This window comes from Carya illinoinensis, chromosome 2 (assembly GCF_018687715.1).
Source record: "Carya illinoinensis cultivar Pawnee chromosome 2, C.illinoinensisPawnee_v1, whole genome shotgun sequence".
In the NCBI taxonomy this organism is placed as follows: Eukaryota; Viridiplantae; Streptophyta; class Magnoliopsida; order Fagales; family Juglandaceae; genus Carya; species Carya illinoinensis.
Genome location: NC_056753.1, coordinates 22,617,510 through 22,640,058, shown reverse-complemented (window position 1 = coordinate 22,640,058; position 22,549 = coordinate 22,617,510). Strand labels below are relative to the sequence as shown.

At 36.7% G+C, this 22,549-nt stretch overlaps 2 protein-coding genes and 1 pseudogene across 8 annotated transcripts in view; all 3 read left to right on the top strand.

Moving 5' to 3' along the window:
• LOC122300371 (serine/threonine-protein phosphatase 4 regulatory subunit 3A) overlaps positions 1-13,511 on the top strand; it is a 34,800-nt gene extending 21,289 nt beyond the window's left edge. Inside the window, exons 7-24 of one of the 2 annotated variants that reach the window (XM_043110974.1) lie at positions 4,655-4,714; positions 5,027-5,126; positions 5,225-5,302; positions 5,992-6,059; positions 6,162-6,230; positions 6,325-6,402; positions 6,480-6,575; positions 7,292-7,362; positions 8,611-8,688; positions 8,845-8,938; positions 9,786-9,884; positions 10,645-10,862; positions 10,955-11,069; positions 11,552-11,683; positions 11,766-11,873; positions 11,947-12,056; positions 12,139-12,240; positions 12,343-13,511. In XM_043110974.1, coding sequence (XP_042966908.1) covers positions 4,655-4,714; positions 5,027-5,126; positions 5,225-5,302; positions 5,992-6,059; positions 6,162-6,230; positions 6,325-6,402; positions 6,480-6,575; positions 7,292-7,362; positions 8,611-8,688; positions 8,845-8,938; positions 9,786-9,884; positions 10,645-10,862; positions 10,955-11,069; positions 11,552-11,683; positions 11,766-11,873; positions 11,947-12,056; positions 12,139-12,240; positions 12,343-12,868 — 2,202 coding nt within the window. In that variant the 3' untranslated portion in view covers positions 12,869-13,511. Of the gene's footprint in view, positions 1-4,654; positions 4,715-5,026; positions 5,127-5,224; positions 5,303-5,991; positions 6,060-6,161; positions 6,231-6,324; positions 6,403-6,479; positions 6,576-7,291; positions 7,363-8,610; positions 8,689-8,844; positions 8,939-9,785; positions 9,885-10,470; positions 10,591-10,644; positions 10,863-10,954; positions 11,070-11,551; positions 11,684-11,765; positions 11,874-11,946; positions 12,057-12,138; positions 12,241-12,342 lie in introns of those variants that run through there. The other variant, XM_043110975.1, reaches the window with a different exon arrangement.
• A 1,235-nt stretch (positions 13,512-14,746) lies between these two features.
• Positions 14,747-18,579, top strand: LOC122301796 (annotated as a pseudogene).
• Positions 18,580-19,799: 1,220 nt separating this feature from the next.
• On the top strand, positions 19,800-22,029 carry LOC122300370 (zinc finger CCHC domain-containing protein 10-like). Of its 6 annotated transcripts, none has more exons than XM_043110968.1 (3): positions 19,857-19,956; positions 20,130-20,189; positions 20,839-22,029. In XM_043110968.1, exon 3 carries the CDS (start codon positions 20,921-20,923, stop codon positions 21,701-21,703), a length of 783 nt encoding a protein of 260 aa, XP_042966902.1. In that variant the 5' UTR covers positions 19,857-19,956; positions 20,130-20,189; positions 20,839-20,920; the 3' UTR covers positions 21,704-22,029. The 6 variants fall into 6 exon arrangements, with proteins under 6 accessions (XP_042966903.1, XP_042966902.1, XP_042966906.1 ...); XM_043110970.1 differs by having other exon boundaries at positions 19,898-19,981; XM_043110971.1 differs by having other exon boundaries at positions 19,921-19,988.
• The last annotated feature ends 520 nt before the right edge of the window (positions 22,030-22,549 follow it).

The window sequence follows — 22,549 nt, the reverse complement described above, 5'->3', positions numbered from 1 at the left end:
AATGGCTTTTGTACCTGACAACCACCCCCCCCCCCCCCCCCCCCCCCCCCCCCTCTCTTCCCCCCTCCCCTCTCTAAAAAAAAGGTTGCTGTGAAAAGTTCCCCCCAGGCTCTTTGGCTGTGTAGCAGATTGCTTCTTGTCATATATGCCCCAAATTATAGGCAGCTAGCCGTCAAGGATCTGAGTTCATATATTTTCATTTTTTTGATAAGTAGAGTTCATATCGTTTTTTTTTTATAAGTAGAGTTCATATCTTTTCACATGCGCAATAAGAATTCCTTTATATATGTATGTATATATATGTATATATATTTTCCCTTGTCTTTTTCTGATGAGAAATGATTGACCAACAGACTTTAACTCATAAAATTACCAACTGCATGTTCTACTCTTTGGCTGTGTTGTAGATTTTAATCTCTCCCCTCTAGTTAAATAGCTCAGTCTCAACTCAATTGAATGAAACCAATTTTATCGTTATCTAGATGTTGTGTCTTGATACTATCATTGTATTAACTCTCTCTTTACTAACATTACTTTATATGAGATTTCTGGTCTATTATTTTTGCGCATAATATATATATATATATTTATAAGTATGCCAATTTTATTCATGAGTGCTCAAGGGCACCTGCAACTTAAGTACATTAGGAGTATATAAACGAGCATCAAATTATGGAGAAGGTGAATAAGAATTCATAAAATCTATGAAAGAAGAAACGGGTATTATTGTGGGCAGCTGTCCAATCGTAGATAAATTTAAGCATGGAGGTTTTTAGCGCTAGGAAGATTGGCATTTTTTGTGTGCGCGCAAGAAGTATTTATATATATTTTGGTAGGTCTAGTGATGGGGTAACTTAATGTGAGTATGGTCATCTAGAAAATGTTTGTATTTTAAGTTGTATCCTCTTCCTTTCATTCTAATGTCAAATTTCTTGGCCCAAACCTACTTCCTCAATCATAAATAAATGGGTGAAGTGGAGTCTTGGGCATGCTTGAGCATGGAGGCAATAGTTGGTTTAGAGATGGGCTTCACTCCCTGCTCCTCAAATTGTCATATCACCTGAGCTAGTGATTGCCACCAACAACCGTAGGGCTAGATGACAACAGAAAAATGGGTCCTTTAGAAGGGGAAAGGAGAAGGTTGTGACTGATAAAGACAATGCGGCCACCATCCAGAACATGAATATGCTAAGAGACTATGCCTAAGGTGCTGATAAGTCCTGGTAGTACACAACGGTGGACCTTGAAAGGTTTTGATGGCTAGGCCACTTACACAAAGTGTACCTGTAAGGGTGCAGTTTCTTGAAAACGAACCAATGAGGTGTAATAACTCTCAAGATGTGCCCAAAACCTACTGAAGGATCTAGTGCCAGAATCTTAATTCCACACTTGGTCTTGGGAGCACTCACATTGTTTGCACTTGGGAGGAGCAAGTGGAAGGTGATGCAGTCCTTGTAGGCTTTTCAGAGGCATTGGAAAAGGTGGTACTAGATGAGAAAAAAGGGAAGAATGGTTCCTACGTGTGTAGAACCCTCAAAAGACCCAGTTTGGAGTTGATGCTCTTTGAAGAGGATGAACCCATATATTTTGAACCTTTGCATTCGCACCTTATTTAAGACTCCGCGGACTTGGTGTTGCAAAAGGTAGGGAATTTCCGTAAGTATGTGGGGCTGTCATGCAATGGGTTTGAGGATGATCTGATTGACGGCTCTGTTCATGGCCTTTGAAAGAAGCCATTCTTAAGCAGTGGATTCATGCCAAATGATGGTGATTGTTACCTTTTTATTGTGGTTTGTTTTTTTTATAAGTAAGAAATTTATTAAACCTTGTAATTAGGCATAGCTCAACTACACAGGAAGTATATAAGAGAAAAACACCTAATTACAAGCTAAAGCTGAAAAAGAGCACAAAAGTCATTAAGACTAATCCCATCCATTACAATAACCAAAGCCCAAAGCAACAAAGTATGAAAAAAGAAGGCTCTAATCCCTTCCACCAATCGTTCTCTATTGTCGAATCAAAACAGTGCCCATTCCTCTCATTCGAAATACACCACATAAGACAAAGAGGTACCATCTTCCAAACAGCCGCTATTTGATGATTTCCTTAAATCCCTCTCCAACAGGCCAAAAGATTCACTACCTTTTGGGCGTCACCCAAGCAATGCTAAGCTTAGCAAAAACTCATTCCACAAAGCCTTCGAAACATCACAATGGAGAAGAAGGTGATCCACTGATTCGCCACGCATTTTGCACATAAAGCACTAATCCATTGCAAAGATACTGCACTTTCTCAGCTTATCAATCATAAGAATTTTCCCATGAGAAGCCAACCACCTGAATAGAGCCACCTTGAGAGGCACTTTGCATCTCCAAATATTTTTCCAAGGAAAAAAATCAGTAGAAGGATTGGACGCCAAGACCTTGTACTAAGATCTAACCAAGAATTTCTTATTACCAAGCTGATTCCAGATTAATCTTTCTGCCGTTCAAGATTTTATATTTAAAGCATAGAGCAAACTGTAAAAATCAGTGATGTCCCCCACCTCCAATCCTGGACGTCTCTAATAAAGCATACCGACCACTGAATAAAACCAGCAGTGTTGTCCGTATAATCAGCCGTGGAAGTGCCTTTATCCAAAGCAATTCTAAAGGGAGAAGGGAAAACATTCTTCAAGGCCTCATCCCTTCACCATAAGTCATGCCAAAAACTGATCTGGTCCCTTACCCACCTCAAATCTGAAATTTCTGGAGAACTCCCCCCATCCATTACGAATGAATTTCCACATTCCCACATTGTATGCCTCTCTTACTTTGTTTGAGCACCAACCTCTCCAAATACTCCCATATTTGGCATTAATAACAATCCTCCAAAGAGCATCCCCTTCTTGATGGTATCGCCACAACCGTTTCCCTAAGAGTGCCTTATTGAAAATTTTCAGCTTTCTAATTCCCAAACCTCCCAAAGATAAATGAGTACAAATCTTGTCCCACTTAAGCAAGTGGAATTTCTTCTCATCCTCCAATCTGCCCACAAGAAAGTACGAAATTTCCTTTCCATTCTATTAGCCACTCCTGCAGGCAAAGGAAATAGAGATAGGAAATAGGTAGGGATATTAGATGAGATACTCTTGATTAAGGTGATTCTACCACCTTTGGACAAATAGATCATTTTCCAACCAGCCAATCTACATTCAATCTTCTCTATAACCCCATCCCAAATTGCCTTGGATTTATAAGGTGCCCCCAAAGGAAGACTTAGATACTTCATAGGCAAAATAGAAACCTTGCAGCCCAAAATCTTAGCCAAGCCCCCTAAATTATCGACCAAACCTACAAGGACCATTTCAGACTTTGACAAGTTCACCTTTAAACCGGATACAACTTCAAAACATAGCAAAAGTGGCCATAATGAACGGATCTAATAAGAATTTGGCTCACAAAGGATCAAAGTGTCATCCGCTAAGAGTAAATTAGAAACTGTAATACTGCCATGACTACCCCATAGTCCAATAGGATGAGGAAATGATTGGAGCTCAATCTTGGAATATGTTTTGGCGAAAGTTAGGGAAGTGCGCCTCCCAAGAAGGGGAAACAAGAAATCTGTCCAACCTAGACCATGCCCTTCCGTTCGACCAAGTGAAATCGCCCTCTGCCAAAGGTGGAATATCACCTTTATTCAACTAGCTCGTGATTGGGAAATGGATTTGTTTTCTTTGTTCTTCAATAGTTTGTATACCATTAGGTTGAGCAAAGGTGTATAGGAGAAAATCCCATGCATCCCCTCCAAGAAGTAGACATTTGAGGTTCGCATATTCTACCATGGTATCCACTCCCATAATGGTGGGGTTTTCCACCCCTAAGAAAGTCTATAGCATAACACAATCTACCATGCCCACTGCCCACACGAATGGCATTTTTTATATAGATAACTCTAGGTAATAACCTTGGACAATTTAAGTAGAAAGCGAGTTCTAGTGGTGGGTTGGTGTACAAGAAGAGTGGGGAATCACTAGACCTTCTAGGACTAGGGATTGTGGTTCTTGATATTTTGTCACCATGGGATAGCGTGTGTTGTGCCTTAAGGGTGGTGGAACTCTTGGCTTGCTTGGAATGGAAGAAGGGTAGTCCATGTCGATAAGAAGTTTTGCACGTGATGACATGTTGTTTAATGCAGTGTGTTGGGGAGGAAAGTAAAACATAGTTTTGAAGACTAGGAGTGGGTGTTAGAGCTCCAATCCTTTATGTGTTCAAAGGGAAATGCCAAAGACACGGGATAAGTGCACAAAATAAAAGCATGGAGGGAGAAAAACACCGTTCACATGAACAGTGCGTGAAAAATGGCTTGTTTTTGCCTTCGTGCTTTTATTCTGTGTAACTACCACGGTTCATGTTCAGATCTCTCTGTCTGGATGAGTGTCACCCGAACTGATTTACTCCTTTAGATTTTATGCAGTCTTGTTTCCTCATCTATCCTAAATGGGCGATTTCTCTTGTATACTTGATATGTACACTGATTGCGACTCTTTGCACTTCTGAATAAAATTGCATTTACTAATAAAACAAAGGTTTCTAGCTTGCATTTTTTTTGGAATAATTATTTGTGCACCTACTCACCAGAGCATTGAATAGAACTGATCAATCTTGCTTTACAGACTGTGGTTGAGAGTGGCATCGCTGATCAGATGCGACTGACAGAGCTCATTTTGAGTGATGTAAGTTATCTTCTTGTTATGGCTAGCAGGACCTTGCCTATATAAATTGGTCCTATGCTTTTTTAAATAAACATTTGATCAATTGTGCATTTTTAATGCACCTCAGTTTTAGTTGTGTCCTTTTCCATTATCTTATTTTTCCAAAACAATACTACATTCTATATTTTATACACTTTATGCTCTATGTATACCTCCTTGTTTTCCTATCATTTCAAAGTTTTATCCTTTGTCAGTTAGTGGAAGATCCACTTTTCTGATATCCTTTGAATCAGTTTTAATTTCTTACTTGCATATATATGTTTTTTGATGCAGCAAGAGTTTTTTCGAAAGCTGATGGATCTGTTTAAAATCTGTGAAGACATAGAAAATCTTGATGGTCTTCACATGATATACAAAATTGTCAAAGGGATTAGTAAGTAATCCTTTTCATTTCACCATTATGTCATTCTGATTTGTTATTTATATGCTCATCCTTCATTGATATTGACTGGTTGGTCTGGTTTCTTGTAGTTTTGCTCAATAGTCCTCAGGTCTTCGAGAAGATATTTGGTGATGAATTGATTATGGATATCATTGGTTCACTGGAGTGTAAGTTTCATTGTTGGTTTAAAATATTTATGGTGATATTTCTTGTTAGCACAAAGTTGTAATATTTGAGTTTCATAGTTTAGTTGTTACTATTGTTTAGTTGATTGCTCTTTTATACACCCATCACGCAGAGTGTAAGTTTACTTTATACATCCATCAACGTTTCATCTTGTCTTTGTCTTAGTAAACATTAGGTTCTGATAGTGTTTTTGTTTTTCACTGATATTCAGACACCTCCCTTGTGCCACTCATTATCCTTGAATCTTGATGCGTATATCTGTAATGGCTGGCTGAGATTTGTTTTTTCATTTTTGTATAATCTATTCTGGTGATTACATGCCAAACCCGTATGATTTTTTTTGACAAGTTGACCAATCGTTATGTCTTGAGTTTGAAGTTTGTACCTGGATTGAAATATTCTTTATCGATGAGTACTGCATAAGTGTTGGAACAATACTTCTTTATTTTGTATACCGATATTTAATATTTGTTAGCCTCCATTATACTAGGATGAACAGAAACAAATTTGGTGTGTACATGACCCTTTATAATTTGTCACGGTTGTACATTTTTGTTGCATATCTGCACAAAATGGATGGTATCTGAGCTGATGCTCGGTCCTCAGTTTTTATAATTCTTTGATCTTTTTTGTTTATTTTCGTTATGATCATTATAAATGTAATTTTCAGATGATCCAGAGGTCCATCATGACCAACATCATCGTAATTTTTTAAAAGAGCATGTTGTCTTCAAGGAGGTAATGTCTTGGTAGCTGGTTCTTCTCTTTTATTAGAGGAGGATGTGATGGTTAGATGTTGCTGCTGCTTGCTAATTTGTGGGCATTTATTCAATTTTGTAGGCCATACCAATTAAAGATCCTTTGGTTCTGTCTAAGATACACCAGACATACAGAGTTGGTTTTTTGAAGGTGTGAATTGTTAATGATAAACCCTGGTTACTGTCTTGCCAGTTTGTAGTGCAACTTTTACTTACTTTGTTACTCTTACATTTACCCCTTTTAGGATGTTGTTTTGGCTCGAGTAGCGGATGAGGCGACTACTGCAAATCTTAATTCTATAATTCATGCTAACAATGCTATTGTAAGTTTTAAAAATCACTTGTTTAGAAATATAGAGTATCATGCTATTTTGCCTCTAATACTGTTGTTCTGTGGTAGGTTGTTTCTTTGTTAAAGGATGATAGTACCTTTATTCAGGAATTGTTTGCCAGGTTGAAATCACCCTCCATCTCTGCAGAATCTAAGAAAAATCTGGTAATTTTTTGAGTCTGGAATACATACATCCATTTGCCTTTCTTGAGCATGTGAGCACGACTGTGGAATTCCAACAGACATATAGTTAGTCCTCTTAATGCTATGAATCACTCTCATTGTTCTTAATGCTTTCTGTTATTATTTTGTTTTCTCTTTATGCATCCTGTGTACTTGGACAATGTCTATTCTTCTTTTAATATTAATAAGATTTTTTCCTATGAATTTTTCTTCTTCTTTTTCTATCCTGTTCATGTTCTGTTTTGAATTGTAGTCTTCACATTCTTTTTGTTTTTTTTTTTTAATGTGTATAGTACTCTTAATACTCCACCTTTTTAGGAGCTGTTCGAACATTAGTGTCATCATTCATTGTGGTCATCTTATTTTATTGTTTACCCAATATCAGGATGTTGAGGAAGTTGATAGTCCATGTCTAGATCCTAGACTAGGTGTTCATTCTTTGGTGCGAACCACCTTTTTCCTCTGATGCCAGCTAGTTGTTTCCTCTAAAAATATGCAATTACTGGTGTTTTCGATGAAATGGTTTTACATTTGAATGATTTATTTGATGTTGACTACCATAAGGATCAAGCAACTTGATTATGAGTGTAGTGTGTTAGAGATGGTCGGTCATTTTATGGAGTTCCTCTTGGTAATTATAGCGGATCATGTTGGTCTGGTAACCCTCAATATCAACCGTGTTTTGTTTTCATTAATAGGTATATTTCTTGCACGAGTTTTGTAGTTTAAGCAAGAGTCTGCAGATGGTCCAACAGCTCCGGCTATTTAGGTATGCTATTTATGCCATTTCTGGAATGATTCATGTTTCTTTTTTCTTTTTTTCTTTTTTTCTTTTTTTTTTTTTTTTTTTTTTATAAAAAAAAAAAAAAAAAAGACAGTACCCCCCATATTATTAAAGACCCTTGTGGCAGAGGAAAACCATGGTTACAATCTCTCACCTTGGGGGTTACATCCTAAATCAATAAAACCCAAAATCAACTTGTAACTGAAACACTGAAACAAAAATTTATTCCTATACAACTCAAAATCATTTACAACGAATATATGGAGTTCCTTCCCTATCCAATACCAAAGCTCCAAACTCATTACTTGGTAATTCATTCCAATTATCATAGATCTGAGCCTCTCCTTGCACTCCTAGGTTGGCCAAATTATCTGCTACTTGATTAACCTCCCGAAACACATGATGGAACAAATGGTACATAATTTCTGAATCTCTTCAATCTGCTCCAACAAATCTCTGAGATAACAAGGACAATGGCCATGCCCTTCAGCCACTCAAGCACCACTTTTGAATCTAACTCCACCGCAACAACCAAAAATTGCTGCCGTGCACAGAACTTCAAGCTATCTAAAATGGATTGCACCTCAGCCCCTGTATTTTAGGTTGTCACAATATTTCTTGCACGAGTTTTGTAGTTTATTTCATGAAATATTGTGACAACCTAAAACACAGGGGCTGAGGTGCAAGGCATTTTAGATGGATATTGTCACCACCCTAAGTAGGTGTAATCTTTTGTGTACCCACTAAAAATTGTCTGCATTCATTTCTCACCACCCTACCACCACCACTGAGACCTGGATTTCCAAATCAACCCCTTTGCATTGAGCTTGACTCTCTCATCAACTGGTTTATACCGGTACAGAACTTTTATGCTCGGTTTTCTTACATCTACTATTGTTATTCCAAGTTGCTAAATAACAAAACTACGAAATGGAGAAACTGATACTTTGTTCACCTTGGAAACAAAATCAGCCAGCAGCATCTTTAACTTTTTGACAGACAGTCCCCATGCTGTCTAAGCTTCCTTCCTTTCTCACGTTACACCGTTTCGCCCAAAGGCTCAAATTTATGATAGCAGGATCCCGAGCGTTACATAAGAATTCATGTTGATATGGACCTTGCATTCCCTGTTGCTAACCCTTTGTTTTGGAAGTGATTGCTGTGAAAATGTTATCTTTGGGATCATCAGTTAGGTACTTGTTTCTAAGAGTGAAAAGTCTAAAATTCTTGCAGGGATCTTATGAATGAAGGAATTTTTGACATCATCACTGATGCTTTGCAGAGTGAAGACAAAAAGCTCGTATTAACTGGGTAGTAATGAGCACCTAGTGTCTGCCTATGGCCTTTCTATGCTTTATATCTAAAATTTTATTGCTTTGTATGATATAGTCCAAAGAATAATCATCATACTAACACTTTCCAAAAAATAATCATCATACTAACAATAGCTTATTCTAATGAATGCAGGACAGATATCCTCATCCTTTTCTTGAATCAGGATCCAAATCTTCTTCGTTCTTATGTTGTTCGGCAGGAAGGAGTTATACTTCTGGGACTCTTGGTATGCTTTTCATCGTGATTTTTGTCTTATATAACTTTGACATAAGATCACGTGTCGCGTAAATCAAACAGTTCCCATTGGTATGGCATGTGCTGCACCCCCTCTCCCTCCCAGGGACTCATAGTCTTCCCACTTTATGCCGACCCATCAAATTCTGAATATAAGTTACCATAGACATGACAAGCTGTTTGGTGTCGGTTCTAATTGATGATTTATTAATATATGTACCTAAATAAATAAATACACACAAGGTATGTATGACTGCCGATATAAAGCCTAAAACAGGTAAATATGATGCCAAAGAATGATGTCTCTCTGATCCTGGAAGACTGTTCAATGACCCACACGTAGTTTTGTCAACACTAGTTGCTGTGCTATGACCTTTAGAGATGCCATTCTTTCCAAAGATGGACATTATAAACCACATATCGCAATTCAATATGGTAGTTAGGTTCAGACAGGTTTATCGATTAATGGTTGTCTTGAAAAGTTGTCTACCCACAATTATTTTTGGGTAAGAAGATATTTTATTGATATTGAAGTAGGCATAGCCCAAGTACACAGGAAGTATACAAAAGATTACGCCTAGTTAGGAACTGGATACGGATACAAGGACATCATGAAAGTTGAGACCAGTAAAGTCTACCTACAGTTGTCTACTTCCAGGAAATCATGAAAGTTGTCTCCCTACAGTTGCCAACAGTGATTTCACCTTTACTATGTGCATCTTCCTGCGCAGGGCATTAGAGTTTTTTGAAATTGTGAAAAGTTGCCTGGAAGTAAATCCTTCCCTGGGATGACATATATTTGCTAACCAATGTTGACTTACTGTTGCTTGTTAATGTAGGTTAAAGGAATGATAACAGACTTTGGGGAGGACATGAACTGTCAGTTTCTTGAAATTCTTCGCAGTTTACTGGATTCGTACACATTGGCTGGAGCACAGGTGCTTGCCTTGACCATTCATTTGTATTTGTTTCCTTCAATTAAGTTTTTTCTGTATGAGGCTTTTGTTCCATTTTGAAAAAAATCTTCAATTGCATTTATGTTTTTTTCTATATTTTAACTCTATTTCATATTGTATGTATCATGTCAGCTTGACTTTTATACATTTTGAACTTATCTTTCCTTGTAACTAAGCTTGAGCTCCATCATTAAAGCTGAGTGGAATTTGTACTTGTTCACCATGGGGAGCCTGCTCAAGCATTTGAAACATGAATCCTAGTAGCTAATATGTCTAGCTTAAATAGAATTAATAGTCGGCAAATAAAATTCTATTACTCATAAAATAAAATAAATTTTATACTCAGCTTAAGCAATATGACCGCTGCTCCAAAAAAAAAAAAAAAAAAAAAAAAACACTCACCTTTAGTCTCCTACTATGAAATTGAAGACTTGGACCTCCTTTGAGTTACCAATTTTTCATCTCTCTCTCTCTCTCTCTCTCTCTCTCTCTCATGTAATTATATTCACATTTATTTTGTAATAGCCTTGCATTTGGAGTCTGCAACTGTTTGAGTCTATTGATGCAGGTGTAACATTTTGAATGTTGGTTTGTATTTTATTATCTTTCTGCTGAATTCTTGGAAAAACTTATCAGTAAAATTGTCATGTAAGATGGATTTCTTTTCCATTCTTTAGTTTTAAGTAGATTTAGATGCCTTTATTCATGTTATTGAGTTTCTAATGTTGCTGTTTTGTTGCAGAGAGATAACATTATTGAGATTTTCTATGAGAAGTATTTGGGTCAACTAATTGATGTCATAACAGCATCTTGTCCCTCGGAAGGTGTGGCTCAATCAAGCGGCAAATCCGTGGGATCTAGTGGAAGAATTGGAAATCAAAATGGCACAAAGCCTGAAATACTGTTCAACATATGTGAATTGCTATGCTTTTGTGTTCTGCACCATCCATTTAGAATAAAGTAATATTTGGTTTTTCTCATGGAATCATTAAGAATTGAATTCTTGCCCAAGAAATTTAACATGCAAGTGTGCTGGTTTCTTCTGTTTGCAGGTGTAATTTTCTCCTTAACAACGTGATAGATAAAGTTTTGTTGGTGACACAAAGAAGGGAAAAATACCTAGTTGTTGCTGCTGTTCGATTTTTTCGCACTATTCTTTCGCGCCATGTAAGTAAGCCTAATTAATGAATAATGTGATGGAACATTTTTATGCTTGATAGAACATTAACAGCCAAAAATTTGTTGTTCGAGTCAATGTGTTAGTGAATAATGTGCTACATGCGTAAGATGATTTGCTACGTGGGCTCTGCTGGGTTAGTGCTGGTTGTATTATTTGATATCACTTTATTGATGACTATCATGCATGTCTACCGTTAGTAGCCAACTAGTTACTCTGAAATTGTACTCAATTGTGACAGGATGGACGTCTCTCATGTACCGTGTCAAAATGGACTTCTCTTGTATATTCTTCTCAATACTTGTGCATTCAAAATTATCGGTCTATTCATGGACTATAAGTTGTATAATGCTAATTGTTGTTCTTCTGCATTGCACTAGCCTTAACTCTGCTGATTTTAATTATGACTTTCCAGTAGATTAGCATTTATTTTGTCTAGTGTATAACAACTCGGATATGTGTTTATATGCAGGATGAACATCTGATAAATCATGTTGTTAAGAATAACCTTCTCAAACCAATTGTGGATGCCTTTGTTGGTAATGGTAGTCGTTATAATCTACTCAACTCAGCGGTTTTAGACCTTTTCGAGTACATTCGAAAGGTGCTCATTTTTTAATGCCTCTTTAGATTGTAGATATATGAAAAGGTAATTAATTCTCTGCTGATGATCTTGTGTCTTTCAGGAAAACTTGAAATCATTGCTGAGATATATAGTTGATACATTTTGGAACCAGTTGGTCAATTTTGAGTATTTGGCTTCCATTCATGCGCTGAAAGTTAAATATGAGCAGGTATTCTTCATTCTTGCTTAATTTTTCCGACATTTGTTTCCAAATTTTCTGGGTCTCACCACTGTCTTTGCAGTCCCTGGAGAATTGTGGAACAAAAGGCACGGGTAATGTGTCAGACCCCAGAAAACGAATTGATGAACGTGCTCTGGAGAAAGAAGAGGAAGACTATTTCAATGAGGATAGGTACGTATGGGGAAAATGTGTTAAGATAATTTTTTGAAACAATTTTCTAGCCATAGCCTCTCAATTTGGACACTTGGATCAGTGATGAAGAAGATACAGCATCTGCATCAATGTTGAATACCCAAAAAGTAGAGTCCCAACCTATTTTATCCAATGGAGTTACACCGAGCCACCCGCCATCAAGGTGAAGGAATCTTTTCACCCTAGGAAAGTGACGAAGGCATGTCATAGTATATTTTCTATCAACTCTATGCATATGTGTTGATTTACATCTCGACTTTTGTAGTCCAAGAGCTGGTGGACTGGTTGACTATGATGATGATGATGATGATGAGGACTACAGGCCACCCCCCAGGAAGCAGCCAGAAACCTCTGATGAAGATGAAGGAACGATGGAGTCTCTTAGGTTGAAGCGGAAACCGGCATCCGCAGATAACAAGCCTGAGGTGTCAAAGATGCAGCGGATTGGAAAAAACTCCAAGTCAAAAGATGGTGTATTTGCTGCTTTGTGCTCGACACTAAGCCAGGCAGTGCTACCTAAGAAAACTGCTTGCACCATGGACACGACTCATACAGCTGATGGGAACCAAATCTCAGTTGAAGAAAATCATGAGAACAAACCTGACTCTGACAGAAACAAGTCTGACAGCAGCACCACTTCAGATGAGAACCATGGCGAGGAGGAACCTGCTGCATCTAAAATATGTTCTGATCGCTTGCATAGCAATTCAGACAATGGACAGTTGGGTGGAGAGGACTCTCCATTAATACCACCAAAATCCTCACCAGAAATGGCTGTAAATGGATCCTAATTTATCCAGGCTCATATTGAGCAGGGTTGACATATTGTTCTGTTTTCTTCTACTCGTGGATGATCTTGGCGGTGGAGTGGATGTGCGATACCGAAGTAACAATGCACTTCAACGGAGAAGAAGTTAACAAGGGGGGATGAATTTGCTCGATGGCTTTACGTTGATTGGAAGGGGATACTGTATAGAGCTACTGATAGACAAGAAGAAATCTCTACAACAATATGGGTCCGATCTCCCTCTTCAGTTGGTGTTTCTGATGCTTTGAGCTTAGTAGTTGTCTCTTCTGTATAACATTTATCAGCATTAATTTTTTTTTTCCCAATTTTCTCACAAGCTTTCATTTCTTCTTTTCTCTCTCTTATTTTTTTTTAATCCTTTTCCAATTACCCTTTTATTTATTTAGTTTACTTTTAGCCATGTGAACAATATGATAAAGAGGGCACCAATGACTGCCCATTAATAGGTTTTTTTTTTTTTTTTTTTTAATTTTTCCTTCAGTTTTGTGGTGGGTGTGGGTTGTAATAGAGGTGGTCTAGTGAGCTGGATAGAGGGCAAAGTTCTACATTGAGTTCCACTGTAAATTAGATTTTGAACACTTCTGAAGGGTCTTGAAATTTGAAAATGTTCGTGCAATAGCTTCTAATTCTTGTAGTATTCATTTAGCTTCTAATCTTCTTGCTGCTGAACTGACTCAAGAACAGAGCTTTCTACTTAAGATTGGACCATTAATTTAATTTAAACCACTCTTGGGTGATATTTTATTGATAAAACCAACTTTCCCCCGTATTACACTCAAAAGACGTGATTTGTGGAGCTGTCTTCTCTTCTTTTCTTGGGGGACTTCTTCTTGTAGAGCGGAATTACCCCTTTTTTATTTTTAGATTATTTATTTATTTGTATGTCTGGATAATTATATATCTAGAGTTCCAGGTGAAATGATTTCCTCTACGCTTTTTTTATTTTTATTTTTCATATTGATGTTTATTTACTTCCAATCTGTAAGTCATTATAATTATTTTCTAAGTTTATGACATTAAAAAAACTACTTAGAAGTTTTAGATACGTACGAATATATAATATTAAATAAATATTGGAGAAACAGGAAAGAGGAACGTGGCAAAGGTGATCCCAAAAGGTCGCCACGAAGTCGGATATTCAAGTTACTGAAGCAAGGCAACGTTTTCACCCTAAGTGAAGCTAGCTACCTACCAGCTCAGCTCCTATGGTATGTTATATAAATATATATATATATATATATATATATATATATATATATATATATGTGCATAGTCATGATCTTGTTTCTTCGAGTACGTACTACTACTGCATGTATAGGGAGTGGTACTGTTTGGTGGGTGGTGGTAGCCGTGCCTTTAATCTAATCGATCGCACTTCGATACTACTTTTCGTTGGTTTTGGTGCTTTAATTTAAGCGTTAATTGATGATATACCAGAGATGGTAATATGTTATACGATCAGTTAATCTAATATGAACACGATACAATAATAGTGGGTTAGAGTTTAGTCTTAACGGATTCGGATTAAACAGGTTGATCCGTTAAGATAATTTTCTAATAGGTTGATAACGGGTCAACCCGTTATGACACGTTAAGAAGGTTAAAATTATAATTATATTCTTATACTTAAAGTAAAATTGTTAGAATTTTAATTTCGATATTTTTATTGTTTGGATTGTAATTTTAGACTTGTAGTTAGCTTTATAATTTTTATAAATATTGTGATTTTAAAATTTATATAAAATTATGTTAAATTTAATCAAGTCCAATTGGTTAGTTTCGGATATATTCAATCCATTTACATAAACAGTTTGAAACGGGTTGTATTGTATTGTGTTAACATATTTCATAATATTCATTAATGAGTCAAAACAGGTTGACACAATACGATAAACTTAACGGATCATATTAAGATTGAACTATACAGTATAATATATATGGTTTGACATAATATAAACACAATTTTATAATTGGGAAAAGATGAGCAGTAACCGTACGGCGGAGACAAGTAGTACAATGTCCTAGAATTTGCTGCATAGCTACGACCTCGGTCACCCTCTCCTAAACTGCTTCGCCGACAGCTTCTTCAAAGCCTCTGTGGTCCCTATTCCTCTCTCTCTCTCTCTTCATATATCATGATTGTACATTATTATAAATTACTAACTTATAAGAAGGCTCTGCTGTTGCTTGGTATGATCTATATGTTAGACTTTTTGCTCCTTTGGTTAGTCCCACATGGGTGGGAAATGGTAAGGAGCAAGCTCTCAAGGCTTATAAATAAGAGGCTTAGCCTCTTAGTTTAAGTGCACCAGTCAAATGCTTAGTTAGTAACTTTTGACTCTAGTTAAATTTCTCTGTTGTCCATTTTTGTAAAATGGGAAGAGGTGTGAGTTAGAGTTTTTCTAGTGGAGAAAGCTTTGTGGGTGTGTTTGGGGTGAGGAGAGAAATTATGTGATTGTAATAATTTTTCACATAGTGTATTTTCTTCTCTGGGTCTGGTGGTTTTTCTCCTGTTTTGGAGTTTCCACGTAAATTTCTTGTGTTGTTATTATTTCTCTATTTTTCCTTGTTACTCCTGCAAAGGGTAGATCCTAGGGGGGTGAATTTGGGAAGTCCAAATTTCCAACAATTGGTATCAGAGCCACTAGGTTCCTTTTGTGGGGTGGAGTTTTGGTGTGGTAGTGTGGATATGTACAGTCTAAGGAAGTTCTATCTAGGAGATTGGAAATTTTAAGTGTGTCCATTGTGACCCTCCAATCTTTCCTGGGAACTAACTTAGCGAGGTATTATTCATTTCTACAGTAAATTCATCAAAGCAATATCAGGAAGTAGGGCTTCAAATCTTGTCAGATTTGAGGTGGAGAAATTGGTTTACACAAGGTGTGGAAGGGCAGATCAACCTCTGAAGTCAGCAGTGATTCTAGCGACTGGTGAAATGGCTAGTACAAGGAGCTGGTTCGGCCAGTGGCTCCAAGTCAGTAAATGGAGATACTGGTATTGATGCTAATGTTGTGTCTCTCTCCATGAAAAATGAGACATGTACATCCTTATGGCATGTTGCTAATTCTCAAAGTTGCCATGATAGAGGATGTGTTAATATTAGCAAGTCCACAAGTTTGCACACGGGCATTGGTTTGGCATTAATGCAGGGTGTGTGGTGGAAATTCATGTCGATGGCTGATGAACTTCTAGGAGAGCCAAACGTGGAAGTTACACCATAATTTTCAGCAAGATTGTTTGGAATTGGTTTATTCTAAGTAAGTATGCTTTTATGGTGAAGCATGATAGCGGAAGCTATGAAGATCTTCATTGAGGTGGAGCTTGACTGTGGGACCAGTCAAAGTCGCAAGGTGGAGATTGATAGACTTTTTGCTCTTTTGGTTAGTCCCACATGGGTGGGAAATGGTAAGGAGCAAGCTCTCAAGGCTTATAAATAAGAGGCTTAGCCTCTTAGTTTAAGTGCACCAGTCAAATGCTTAACTAGTAACTTTTGACTCTAGTTAAATTCCTCTGTTGTCCATTTTTGTAAAATGGGAAGAGGTGTGAGTTAGAGTTTTTCTAGTGGGGAAAGCTTTGTGGGTGTGTTTGGGGTGAGGAGAGAAATTATGTGATTGTAATAATTTTTCACATAGTGTATTTTCTTCTCTCTGGGTCTGGTAGTTTTTCTCCTGTTTTGGAGTTTCCACGTAAATTTCTTGTGTTGTTATTATTTCTCTATTTTTCCTTGTTACTCCTGCAAAGGGTAGATCCTAGGGAGGGTGAATTTGGGAGGTCTAAATTTCCAACACTATATATATTTCAATATATGTAGATAGGAGCTATTCGGGCTGTATCGCGCCAGGCTTATTTCACAGCCATTGAAGGTACTACTAGCTGCTCTTAATTTGGTCTTTTGTTTTGGATTTTACATGCACACACGTATATATATATATATATTTAAATTTATATATATTGTACGGCCTGTTCTTGTTCTTCTTCTCTTCCTTTCGGTATCATGAGATCTATAATAGGCAATAATATTTAAGTTCGCTTAATATTACTAAAAGTTGATTTTATATTGAATTTGTGGAATATTATTAAAAAATAGGGGCACGACTCGATTCGGGTGGTGGTATCCCGTCGGAGATCTCAGTGCCAAGAAGCATCGATTCCGCAAAGGTGAGAGTACGTACAACACCATGCATGTACATTAATTAATTGTAGAAATCTATTCAGTTAAATGTATCTTCATATAGTGTTCCTTTGATGATGAACTGTACGTATGTCTTCATGGTGAGGGAAATGTACGTCTTATAATATTATTGACCGTACGTGTCTTACGCTCGGTTTTTTGTGTGGCTTGCATGCATGCAACAGGAGAAACCAACAGAAAATCTCTCGAAGCCATGGTGGGTTAATTTTGAACTTTGATCTTATTGTTGCTTGGACACATTTGCTCCCATATTTAACGCAGCAAAGCAATTATTATATATATTGTGGAGTACAGACAGAAACCTTATATATTTTTGCTTTCTCATGACTTTTGCAGTGACATTGTCTATCAATCATTATTTTGGAATAATACATTCGAGGTTGATGGATAATGGGATGAGAGTGATAACATGAGCTGATCATCTTGGGACTGATTTATAACAGCTCTCCATCCTCTTTTCATAGAGGAACTAACTCGATTGCTCTTGTGCAATTGATTCAATGGAAATTTATTGCCCACCCTAGGATTTAGTGTCTTTGTTATCATTACTTTGATTTTAATTGATTTGTTACATTAATGTTGATCTTCAGGTGGTGAACGCCGGAAAAGAGTCCTTACAATGGGGTAAGCGCACATGCTCGATCGTGCATGTAACTTCTAATTAATTACTTATTTGGATGAGTTTGCTGCATTGAAAAAGTGGCTGTATTGCATACTAATTAACGTAATATATATTTAAGATCTATCACCCTCTCATATTGTAACCTGGTTAAGTATTCTGCTTCGCCTAGCTCATTGCATAGATCATGCCCATGCATGCATGCAATGTGCACGTACAGGAGGGAGTGATTAGTACTGGTTGTTTTGTACTCTGCAGGACTGGCTGCAGGAGTGTATTCAGGTCTCACTTATGGGCTAAAGGAAGCTCGTGGAGCTCATGATATTGGGTAATGTCCTGCATGTTCTAGCAGATCATTATTATTATATATCTATCCTCCATCCTAAAAATACTCCTTTTATGGAGTGAACTTTCGATCTGGTGCATTTGGTACTTGGCCAATGTATATATTTTCTTACGTACATTCCACTGAAAAGGATTAATGGAATGCTGATCTTTTTGCACATAAGTTCGTTTTCTTACCGTCAGTTTCTTTTTGTATATATTGCAGCGAGTTTCATCCATTCTAATTACACCATTATTATTTCTGATGAAGTGTCTATATATATATATATATTGAGCTTAATTAATTAATATTAATATTGTTAATTTGATTCAGAAAAATAGTGCAGTAGCAGGAGCAATTACCGGGGTGACGTTGGCACTTACATGCGAGGGAGGACTCTTCCCAAGAGCAGATTGTGCAATATGTGTCATCACTGGGGCTGCCATTTCGGAATTTCCACTGCTAGCTGCTAATCTCCTCAAAAGGGATATTAAATATCCCTTTGTAACATTACTGATCATCTGCATGCTTATTTAAACCGCTTAACTGTCCTTGCTAATACTCATGCTCATAAAGATAAATTGTTGAGAAATCTTAATTGTAACATTTTAAATCGTTGCAGATACTCTATAAATCGCTACAATTAATCTTAGGTATTTCCAACAAAAAATTAAATAATTGTTGCAAAAAAATTTTTGCAGCGTAATTGTGATGCTGAAAAATAGAACAAAAAGCGCTGAAAAAAAAAAAATTGCTTCAAATGTGTCATCCATTGAAGGGAAAATCGTTGTTAAAATTTAATTGCAGCATTTTAAATCGTTGCAAATATTCTATAGATCGCTGCAATTGATATAAGTTATTTTCAACGAAAAAATAAAAAATATTGTTGCAAAAAATCTTTTGCAGTGTAATTGTGATGCTGCAAATAGAATCAAAAGCGCTGCAAATAATCTCAAACTGCTGCAAATGGGGTCATCTATTTAAGAAAAAAATCGTTACTAAAATTTAATTGCTTCATTTCATATAGCTGCAATTATTATAAAAATTGTTTCAATTGCCTTTTTGGTGCATGGCTTGTTAATTAGTTAGATATTTGCAATTTTTGGTACTAATTATATTATATATTAGTCTTAAAAAACATGCATGTTTCATAATTAATTATGAGCTAATCCAGCTTAATTGGTGTTTAATTGGGGGCCACCGAAATTAATCAACCAAGAAGATCAGTACTGGATCATTGCTTTTTGAACGAGTATTGTCATCATGTGAAAAGCTTTATACCAATGTCATTAATCTTTAAATATTATATAATATTCATTAATTAAAAATAAAAACAGACATGAGCCATAATGTAATTAATTAAAGGCAGAATTTTGGCGACTTGTCGAGTTTATTTTATTTATTTATTTATTTATTTTCAGGTAGATTTGTTAAATTAATTAATTCAATAAAATAGTTACTGAAAATGTGAGTAATTAATTGATATGATCAGATCATTAAACATAATACTTTTCTAGATCATCAAAATATTAATTGTTATTTTATGATCACCTTAATTTAAAATTATGCAATAATTATGTAAAAATTTTATTCCACTCAACTTTTGAGAGTAATGTTATATTTCATTTTATTTAAAAAATGTATTATTAAAAATATATATATATATATTTTTTATATAAATTTTATATTTATTTATTTCGTAAGGTTTGGACATACCGTCACTGTTCCATCTTTCATATTTTTGATCAGCGCACAAGCACTGCAAGTCGTTTGATAAGCACTGTCGTATTACTGATTACAGGCCGTTTAGACGAGAAAGTGCCCTCGTCTCTGTATGATATGATAATACCCGAGTAGGCCTCTCTTGGCTTTAATTTACACTCCAAAGAATCCTCTGTTCCTTTCAGAGATCTCGCTCCAAAGATAACGCCTTGGGTAAAAGTCTCGCTTCTCACCCTCTGTATGCGGTCCTGTGATTTCCTCTTCACTTTCTAGGGTTTTGTCGTCCATATTCTAGTACTTTTGTTTCTTCCGAATCGAATTTATATTGTTATTTTGTTGGATTTTGTTAAGAATCTGCTATGTAACCTGTTAACTGATGATATTAGGGCTAAGCACGGGATTCTTGACAAATTTTGAAGAAACTGTATCTCTTTTTGGTGGTTGTGGTATGGACTCGTAATCTAGGCTTGATTTTTTTGTTCCATTTTTTTGTGGTTTTTCGTCTTGGTTCCATAAACGTTAACTTTGTATCACATCGAACTACTTTTCTCGTTGGATTTGATACTTAAGAGCTTTTGAAATGTACTTCTGATGGGTACGACTTGTCGAGGAAATTGGGAAGGGGGGAAAATTGCAGTAATGTATTCTTTTCTTTGTTTCTTGTTTTGGTTTTAAAATTAATTTGGGAATTGTTCTGCAAGTTAAGCCATACATTTTTTTTTTTTTTATAAGTACAGCCATATAATTGAATTTATATGTTGTTCTTTGGATTTTTAATTGCACGAACGTTGTTATGTTTAGCGGGTTGCTAACTAGGTGTTTGTGCACTTTTCCGAATAATCTGGCTTGTTTCTTTAGGATTTGTTTAGCTCTTGGACGAACAAAATTTTGTATTTTATTTTTTTGTTTTCAATTTGTGGTTTTGCATGGCATTCATCAATACAGGATCAGTTTTGGAAATCTGTCTTGTTCAGAGCCCTTATGGGTGTTTGCTTTGTCTTCCTGTTTAGCATCGAGTTTGGTTTTCTTATGTTGCGTATTCTGAAATGCAATTAGTCGAAAGGGGGGAATTACTAACGTGAGTTTCAAATGCAGGTTGCAGGAGGATTTGGGTGGTACTGATATTGAATTAGAGCTTCAGGTTATTTTATTTATTTGTTAGATTGGGATTTAGAACATGTCTAGTAAGAAGGAAGAGAAAGCGCAGGTTGCAGCGGAAAGAATCAAGGCAGCAACCTTGAGTGCTGCCAAGGGTCTTAGCCGTGCTCAGGCTGAAAGGGCAGCGACAGCTGCAGCCCGAAATGTTAATGCATATGGGCAGAAGGAAGAAGGACCAAGCAGATGGCAGGAGAAAAGGGAAGCTAAGAGACAGATGTACCTGAATAGTACTGAGAAGGCTGTGAGATTGGGTGAAAGAAAGGATCTTAAGGCCTCTATGTCTACCGTTGCTGGTGTGGCTTCCCAATGCCAGAAGTGTTTCCAGAGTGGGCATTGGACATATGAATGCAAAAATGAACGAGTTTACATCTCGCGACCCTCTCGGACTCAGCAGCTCAAGAACCCCAAATTGAGGATGAAGGTTTCAATCTCTTATGATTTAGATAATCCAGATGTTAAGGAAGAGAAGGCTGAAAAGAGTTCAAATAAAAGCAAAAGGAAGCATCGATCATATTCTGATTCCAGTAGTGGTAGTGAGGCTTCAGTTTTCGAGACTGATAGTGGGGCTTCATCAGTTTCAGGATCGGATTATTCTTCAGATGAGAGTAGCTCTAGTTACAGTTCCTCATCTGATTCAGAAGAGGAGAGGAGGCAGCGGAGGAAGAAAAAGAAGCAGAAGAGGGGGAGGCGCAGGAGGGACAGCTCATCTTCCGAGTCTTCTGATTCAGACTTGGTTTCAGAGTCGGACTCTGATGATAGGAGCAGTCACAGGAAGAACAGGAGGCATGGTCGAAGGCGATAGAGGCAGTCCAACCGGGGAGAGAGATAGACACAGCATGTGCTCCCCATATGGAGTAAATTTTGCTGTGTTACACTTGTTTGTCATCAACCTGGGATCTCTTCCAGCTCCTAATACGATCTCATCTGTTAATATGGAAGCTTAGTTAAGGTTTTGTGCTGTTGCAGACTGGACCAGTTAAAATAAGCTTAGTGAGTGTTTTCTTTCGAGCATTGCATTGGATGAAATATTTTGGGAATTTGCTTTAGTTGCTTTGTGCCATTGCACTTCTTGCTACATTTCCCATTCTGATAATAGTTTTGTCAAACAAGAAAGCAGGGTTGCCATTAGTCTTATGATGCAAGTAAGAGTGTGAGAAACTAGTCCTTCTAACAAGCTTCCTGTGCTTGTATGTATATAGTTCTGTTTCCGAGTAATGTTATACACTACACCACCATCTCATTTGCATCCGACTATATATGATGTGGCGCATTTTTCACTATTTAATAATAAAAAAGTATGCAATAAATGATCATTAAATAGTGGTAAATGTGCTACATCTTACTTAGTAAGATGCAAGTAAGATAGTAGTATGGTGTATAGAATTTTCCTTTATTTCCCAAGTGAGGATCTTAATTTTTAATGGCTGTGATTCTTACGTTTTTTATAGGTCCTTTCCAAGACAGCCTTGCGTTTTTTATAGGTCCTTTTCAAAACAGTATTTAATGCATGCTTAACTGATATAACGTAGATGTTTTGAACCAGACCGTGAAATAAAAAATAAAAAAATCACCCAGACTTTGAGATGAAATCTATACAATTCTAACTACAGATTAAACTGAAATTAAAATCTACATATACCAATGAAAA

Coding starts and splice junctions, on each gene's coding strand:
- LOC122300370 (XM_043110969.1), top strand. CDS start 20,921: ATGTCTAGTAAGAAGGAAGAGAAAGCGCAGGTTGCAGCGGAAAGAATC.